This window comes from Telmatherina bonti (assembly GCF_933228915.1).
Source record: "Telmatherina bonti genome assembly, chromosome: 2".
In the NCBI taxonomy this organism is placed as follows: Eukaryota; Metazoa; Chordata; class Actinopteri; order Atheriniformes; family Telmatherinidae; genus Telmatherina; species Telmatherina bonti.
The window spans coordinates 25,905,413-25,913,991 of NC_136620.1; the positions used below are offsets into that span (position 1 = coordinate 25,905,413).

Below are 8,579 nucleotides of genomic sequence, written 5' to 3' on the forward strand. Positions count from 1 at the left end.
AGTGGTTTACCTTGGTATTTAGCTGATACTGACCCAAACCTTTATCTATCATGTTGTTTTTATGTGTGTATTATATTAACTGTAAAAAAAAAAAAAAAAAAAAATTGACTGACCAGAGAGGCTTTTCTTTAATTTTTTGTGAAAAATACCCCTCCCCTAAAGTGTTGCAGATTATCAGTCCTTTTACAGGATCTTGACATCAAGTCATTCTGAAGAATCCATGAGAAGAAAAGAGTGAGTGATGAAAAGAAGTAGGGGGAAGAAGAAATTACTCTGCCTGCTCGGCATGATTTATAATCTACATGGTATCATAGCAACAGATGCAGATTGCTTGAGCTAATATTCCCTTAATTCTGTATTTGCTTTGTATGGAGGCAGATGGTGGAGGAAGAGACGCTATCTGCCCTCCTAAATGGATGTTTTTTAGAGGTTTTAAAAGTGTTTGCCGTGCTTTTGGCTGCACATGAAGCCTCGTGTACATCAGCACCTGAGGATGTTGACCACAGTCCTGGACTTTGCCAGTTCTCAGTAAATATTCACAATATGCTGTTTGTGTATTCTAGCCTGTCTGCCTCTGAGTGCCCTCTCTCTACTCACTGACGATGTGTCAATATTGTCCGAGCTCATATAAAGACGGACCAACATGTCTCTCTCTGTTTCTTGCAGTGGTGCCTTTTCTGAAGTGGTGATGGCCCGGGAGAAGGCCACAGGGAAGATGGTCGCAATCAAGTGCATCCCCAAAAAAGCGCTAAAGGGGAAGGAGACGAGCATTGAAAATGAAATTGCCGTCCTCAGGAAGTAGGTACCACATGACTTAGCTGTGGAGGCGTTTGCAGAAGAAGAACAGCCCTTTAGAAAGGGTCATAATCTTGTATCATCCTTAGGGAAGCATGTCCACTCTCGGCTGGTTTTAGCCTCAGTTTATTTAACAGTCAATGACAGGCTTAAGTGACTGCCTCATCGAATGCCATCTAGCAAACTGAGCATGCACACACACACACGCATGCATACAGACATGTATGCATGTGTGTATGATAGATATGATAGAATTGTACTGACATCAGGTGACACTTCATCCTCTTCCAGGGTCTGAAAGGTAAATTCCCAGAGAAGCTCAGTTATCAGTCACTCTGAAAGTCAGCATTGCAGTGGTTGGGTGTAGTTGCTTGGTTACAGGTGCTATCTTTTGACTACCTCAATTTTTTCCTCCTGTCTTGGTTTCTCATCTGTTTTTGTCATTCCTCTTTATGCTCTTGTTTTGTGTCGACATGCTCAAACTGGAGTCTCCTTTTTATGACTTAGGAAAGAACAAAGTTGTGAAGGTTTAGTCTGTTGAGGGCTTTCCCACAGTCTTCTCTAGTTTCACCATCTCCTTTTTCAAAACTTTTCAAGACACTTTATTAACTGAATGTTTTTTGTTTGTCTGTGTCTGTGTGTTTTTTTTTTTTTCATTTCTTTGGTTGGACACAGACTCCTGGCTATAATCCATCAGATAGTATTCTCCTCAGGTTCTCTTTATTCCTGGGATTTGCCAGTTTGTGACTCATAAATGACTACATTGGCAAAAAAGGAAAAAAAAAAAGGCTGAATTATACTCATGCTTGACAAATGTAGACCCATTTACCCAATCAAGGTGTAACAAAGGTAAAACTGATCTGCCTTTAGTTGCTAGTTTATCATTTTACAGACCAACCCCCCCCCCCCCCCCCCCCACACACACACATCCCACACACCCCAACCCCCACCCGATGCTGGACAATGGAATAAAAATAGAATTTAAAGAGAATATCATGAATTGTAAATCTCATATAGCAATAATTCATTCAAAACAGAGAAAGGAAACCTATATAATGCTGTTATTTCATGCAAAATATTAGCTAGTCTTCAGCTTAATGGCAACATCTTTGAGTTGCATGATTTTATCATAAAAAATCTCTGCATGGGTTCAGGAACGCAACCTTTGTCTTTGAATAGACTTTGTTGCCTCATCTAAAATTGTAGATTAAAAGCGTTTTCATGTGACCAAGAAATACAGACCAGAAATACAGTTGTTCTGCAGCTGCAGAATCTGGTCTGTAGTAAAATAAATTAACATAGGAAATTATTGATGTCTCCCAACTATCTGGGAGGGATTATCTGGTTTAACAGCACTCAGTTTAAAAGCCTGCATCGCTAATGATATGTGGGTGATTTGATGGCTTTTGAACTTCTAGCTTAGACATCTGCAAAGGGACCCTAAATCCCTAGGTTTTTATAGAAAGATGCTCCCATCCAGATGTCTTTTCAGGGAAGAGCTTGCATATTTCAGCAAGAACCTTAATGGGATGCTGCACCTGTTTAAACAGAATAACTTCATAGTAAAAGAGTCTGAACTGGCATGCATGCATTTCAGAGCCAAACTGAAAACATTTGGCTCATGTTGAAATGCAAAATGTACACATCAGGACTGTTGAGCAACGATGATATTATATCAGACAAGAATGTGACAAAACTCCTTTTCCTAAGGTCCAGCATGAGGTCTCATCAGTTCCCAGACAGGTATTCTAAGACATAGTGAGCGTGTCCATGTCCCACTGTAGTTGCTATTAAATTTAAAATGAACAAATATTTCTTGATGAAATAATGAAATTTCTAGCTTTCCACATTTAATTTGCTTTTGACATAAGCTATGCAAATCAATCTATGCACGGACAAATGCTCTGCTAAATTCTCACAAGAATAATAGAGAAAAATACTTCACAGTTCTGCAATCTTTCTATTTCAAAAAGATAACAAGAAAAGCACTCGGAGAGCACAAACTTCCGCCAAGGCCTTTAAAAAATTCCTGGATCCAAACGGTTATCTGGATCACCACCAAAATGAAATCAGTTCTTCCTTTTTACATTTCCAACAGCACCTGAAAATTTCATGAAAATAACTTTTTGAGTTATCTTGAACACAAACTGATAAACATTCTGTGACATGTCACATAAGACATGTGAGAGGGATCACATCTCAGTGACAAATGAAATAGTAATTTTAAAGATGATCATCAGCGTGACTCACTACATGTTTGTCTGTCATCCTTCTGTATGGACACAAGTCCTAGCTCATCATGTACCAGAACTGCTCAACACTAACACACTGATAATCCAAGGGCGTGTTCCAGAAAGGAGGGTCACCAAACTCTGTGTCTATTTGGGTTAACTTACTCTGAGCCGACAAACTCTGGGTTTTCAATTCCAGATCACTCAGAGTTGGTTCAGTCAACTTTGAATATCTTTACCCAGAGTTAAGAACTACACCAAAAAGACATCATCAATGGAGCCCTGACACCTGGATTCACTGTGGCAACCACTTGCATAAAGCTAGTTATTTTGCCTAACTGATGGGAGAAGTTTTTATTTAAGCATGAGGCAACTCAAATAGATATTTAGTTTAAAAAAAATGCTGCTAAGTAGAGAGAAACATCATGGAAGAAAACTGCTGCTTGAGTCAATGTGGAGGTTTGAATTCACTTGCCCACTGATCAGATATTTAACTTTATTAAAACTGGAGCATGTGGGTTAAAATATGGGTGGGTATAATAAAATTTTAATACTGTTGTCCTTCTCAAATTTTCTATGTTACCAGTGTTCTACTCTATTCTACCACCTTTTGGCAGAGACTTTAATCCAAAGGTACTGGTACTTACATGTGATATGTGATCAGTTAACCTAACACACATGTCTTGTCGGTGGGAGGAAGCCATTCAAACCTCCCCTCAGCTGAGATTCGAACCAGCGACCTTCTTGCTGTGAGGACATGGTGCTAATCCCAATGCAACTGTGCAGCCTGCTTGTATACTAAAGTCCTGCTTGCAAAAGGAATTTTTCACTAAATATCCTATCACAGGACACAGTCAGTCTCGCTGCGACGTCATCTTAAATAGATGGTGTATCATGTTGGATATCTACGGCGGGAGAATTGGAGTAACTGCAAAATAGTGCTGGTTGATAAGCCATTGATTAAAAAAAAAAGTTATCCACCCACAAAAACTTCCCTCTGCGTATATTATTGTGTATTAATTCAGGTTCTGAATCTCTAAAGTTGTGTTGGTATGAACAGTCCGTGTCTGACAGCTGCTTCAGGTGGTAGAAACTGGGTTTATTTATGGTGAACCTACCAGCACGAGGTTTACTTCACAAAGTCTGTTACCATGGTACCTCAAGTCTGTTACCATGGTAACAGACTTGAGGTAAGACATCTCGCTTTCTGCAATGGAAAACCAGACTTTTCCCCAACTCGGGGTTAACATACCCAGAGTTTCAACATAACCCACTTTCTGGAACAATCCCCAAAACTGCTCTGACTCAGTTGAGTTTTTTTTTTTTTTTGTTTTTTTTTAGCAACTTATCTGTAAAGGCATCAAAGCTTTGTGATAATGTCATGGCAACACTAAAAACAACAGATGTAAAATCTGAAGAATAAAGTGTAAAATATGATGTGATTGGTGAGGCAAACCAAAGAAGTATAAAATCTACAAAGGGGGCAACACCCTTTTAACTTTTATTCGCCAGAGTGTGAAACAAAGTGTGACCTTAGGTGTAATAGAACTTCTGAAGTTAATTTCACACACATATTTTAGAAGTAATTTTGGTTTTAAAAGTATTTGCTCATATATTTTATTATTTTTTTTGTATTTTCTAATTAAATAAAAACGTGAACATATTTGACATATTTAATTTATTTGTACATTATCATTTTCCTGTAATTTATAACTATTGTTGACAAAATCTATTATAGATTATAAAACATTTTGGGAGTATTTGTCTCTTTTTTTAGTGTCATGAGTTGTTGTGTCTGAACATTTGTCAAGCAATCTGTTCCTTTTTATTTTAATTTTTAGCACGCTATCCAAACTTGTTTGGAATTAGAGCCAACGGCACCCATCACATGGATTGTGTTTGATAATGGAAGCTGGTAGCAAGCAAAGTGAATTTTCTCTTTTCCCTTTTCAGGATAAAGCATGAGAATATTGTGGCACTGGAAGACATCTATGAGAGCTCAAATCACCTGTACCTCATAATGCAGCTGTAAGTACATCTACCCTCCATCCTGTTTGTTGGGGTTAGCACTTGGCCTCCCATTTGGTCTTTCTCTTTGATAATGTGTTGTCTTCCTAGTCTAACGGTCTGTGATGTCATTGAGGCATCTTTGCTAGAATAAAGTGTTATTTTAAAGAGAAATCAATCCTTATTTGATGTGTGTGATCAGTAAAGTAAGGAGATAGCTGTTACACCTTGTCATTAAAAAATGACTTAGTATGCTATAATTTTGCCTTTTATGAGAAAAATCTTTGAAATCTTTTCATTCATTTTGATGTGAGGATGTCTACACCTTCTCATGTTTGTGTAGTTAATACGTATTGGCGATGCAGGTTAAGATATGACATGTTGAATCCACTTTTTGACTGAGTTGGGTGGTTAGTGGGAAAACATAGTGGGAAAGTTGTGGGAGAAATTCCTATACCAGCTAGCCATCCCAAGAATGCAACAGAGTTCTTTTATGAAGGAACAGACAAAAGCAGAAATGAGAAGGCAGCCAAATGTCTTAAGAAATAGTTTTACAGCAAACATAAGAAATGTTTGCTGTAAAACCATTTCATAACAAAAATGAGACTAAATACTGTTGATGGAAATTAGAATGAAATGCATTTATTCAGTAATATAGTGCTTATTTTCATTGTGGAACTAACAGAGAAAACAAAGGTCATATTATGTTTTTTTCATTCGTTTTGTATGTATGCATGCTCCAAACATACACAAAATATGTTGCCTTTGACTTCATGTACTAAATAAACATACCGTCTGTCTCGTAAGCTTTTAGTTTTGAACATCTTGCAGAAAACTGCCTTTGCTAATTCGAACCAGCTCTGAAATTTTCCACCAGCAAGCGGCAAGCCAAATGTTCTGTTGTTTGGTGCAAGAATGAACATATGTTCTTGTTTATGAGGAAGTAAAGACCCAGTGGATGAGAATAATGGAAAAACTCTTTTCATTTGCATATTGCATCGTTAGTGTGGTTAATGTTACCATTTCACTTGGGTCTACATTTTTCAAATAAGTCAGCGATCCTGACTGACATCAGGCTACTTACAGTGAGCTTTTATCATATTTGAGTATGACAGAGCATATTGTAATCCTCAGGAACAGTGAAAATATATGGAAACTTCAAGACATATTTTTAAACACAACTAAATGTCAGTAGTTACGGAAGCTGGAAATGGCCATTCCTTCAGTTATTTACTTTTAATGTTGTTATATTGAGTTCACAAGTTTCTTATTTGGTTATCTCAAGATGAGAGGTCACACTGTCTCACAATCTCAGAAAATTGTCCTTTTTTATTGAGATAAGTACATGCTGTTCATGTTTTTCTTTTTTTTTGTTTTTTTTTTAAAATAACTGTTTTCTCAAAATTGTTATGATCAGGGTGAGCAACAGATTAAGCTGTTCACAATTAGTTGTCTAATTGTTACAATTGATCAGATGCTATGCAAGTTGAGGCAAGCGTGGGTTGTTCTTTTTGCTTCCTGGCACTGTCTTTCCTAAAGTTTAATAATAAAAGAAATTAGTTTTATTTTGATAAATAATAAAACTTTTCTTTAGATAATATATTACATTATTTGTAGATAACATTGTGCAAAAACTGTTGAAATACATGCATTTGCCTTTTTATGTCTTTGTGCTACTGTACAAACTACAGTCAGCTTGCTATTTTGCTCACATTTGTAATGTAAAACTTTTTACAGGATGTGCATTATCTAATTAACATAATAAGAGCAACTGTTTTTGGTTTTGCATAATCTGTGAATATATTTTAATTGAATTCAATACAATGCAAATTGGTGTTGTAATAACTGTTAGATTTACGAACTAATAATCTAGAAAAAAAACTTTGATAGTAAGTGCTGCAACAATAAATTGTACTAGATCATAATTAGACTCAAGTCATGCTCATCTAAAGATTCAAAGTGCAGTCCTTTACCAGCTGATGAGACAGGTTGTTTTGTTCTCTTTCATTACTTCGCTATGCTAGGTCACTGTGGTTGCACGTTTGCATTTTAATAATCAATCCTTGTAAATATTGTGTTTGTAGGAATAATTGCATTCCCTAATATTTTGTTTTGTCTGTATATATGTTTTTAATCTATTTGCCAAAATTAATGTCAATTTAAACGTTGTCATGTGTTGAAATATCTAGTTTCATATATATTGTTGTTGGGGAAGGCTTTGGTTTAGCAGCAGCTCCTCTTCCACCGTTTTCCTGTGTGCAGGAACATAGCGTCATGATTTCCGAGACCTTTCCCCTCACCACATAATTTCACAGTGTTTGTGACTAAAGCACCAGCAATTTAGCCAGCAATTATTTGCCCTCCCTGTACCTCTGAAAGGTGCTTAATGCTGCCTTGAAGTCTGTTATATAAATGGTGATTGTTAGTCATTTGTGAACACAGGCACTAACTTGCACTAGATGCTATTCTTAATGAGTCACTTGCTATCCCTTTGCCTTTTTCTTTAGCTTAAAATAGTGGTGCTTTAGTGACAAACTTTGCTTAGCTACAAAATGTCATGATGACATTTACTAAATGGAGGAACACTTTTTAAAGAAAGGCATTTCATAAGAACTGACTGATTTCACAATACAACTCAGCATCAACTTGAATTCAAAAGCTTTCACAGATGATGAATCCAAAACCCGAAACGGTTACCTTTTTATAATATTTTTTAGTGTTATAATGCATATAATGTAGGTATGCAATCGTTTGGGTATTTATTTAATTTACTTAAGTAGATTTTTAATAGAAACACATACACTCAGAATAAACCAACTGATCAAGAAGGCCTCCTCTATGATTGGGCTGATCAGGACTCTTTCTGGTTTTTTGTTATGGAGAGGAGAACACCTGAAAAACTTCTCTCTGTGATGGACAACAGTAGCCACCCTCTGGTGCTGAGGCAGAGGAGCTCCTTCAGTGAGTGGCTGCTCTTGCTCTCCTGCTCCACTGATAGACTCAGGAAATCATTCTAGCCCAAAGTGATTAGGCTGTATAATTCATCCTTCTGTGGGAAGGACCAGCTGGGAGTAGCTAAGTCATACGGTCGCTCTTATTTGACTGTCTTTCAAGCTTTAACAATTTTTGAGTTGCCAATCTGTTGCTTTTTGTAACTCGTGTAAGCAGCTAATGAATTGAATCACCCCTTGTCTTGTCTTATTTGAGGTAAATTAAAAATGTAAAATTCAACAATTTAAAGGCAAAACAAATTTACCCCCACCACACACACACACACACACACTGTGTGACAAAGACACAGCATTACTGTGTCTTTGTCTCACTGCAATTTCTCATGTTTCTTTCACTACTTTCACTTATTTTTGCTTCTTGCCTGCCACTTTATAATATCTACATAAGAACAACACAGATTAGCCTTCAATACTTTGATATAAACTAGTCCACTGGTGTCTGTGTGTGATGACAGGGTGTCTGGAGGTGAACTGTTTGACCGCATCGTGGAAAAAGGTTTCTACACAGAGATGGATGCCAGCCGACTCATTCGGC

The 8,579-nt window shown here is 37.0% G+C and overlaps 1 protein-coding gene across 1 annotated transcript in view; it reads left to right on the top strand.

Annotated features, from left to right (window-relative positions):
• camk1db (calcium/calmodulin-dependent protein kinase 1Db) overlaps window positions 1–8,579 on the top strand; it is a gene marked incomplete at both ends in the record, with an annotated part of 32,200 nt that overhangs the window by 14,799 nt on the left and 8,822 nt on the right. Inside the window, 3 exons of the mRNA XM_079253508.1 lie at window positions 667–798; window positions 4,980–5,054; window positions 8,500–8,579. The exon at window positions 8,500–8,579 is cut by the window's right edge and continues 59 nt beyond it. Coding sequence (XP_079109634.1) covers window positions 667–798; window positions 4,980–5,054; window positions 8,500–8,579 — 287 coding nt within the window. The remainder of the gene's footprint in view (window positions 1–666; window positions 799–4,979; window positions 5,055–8,499) is intronic.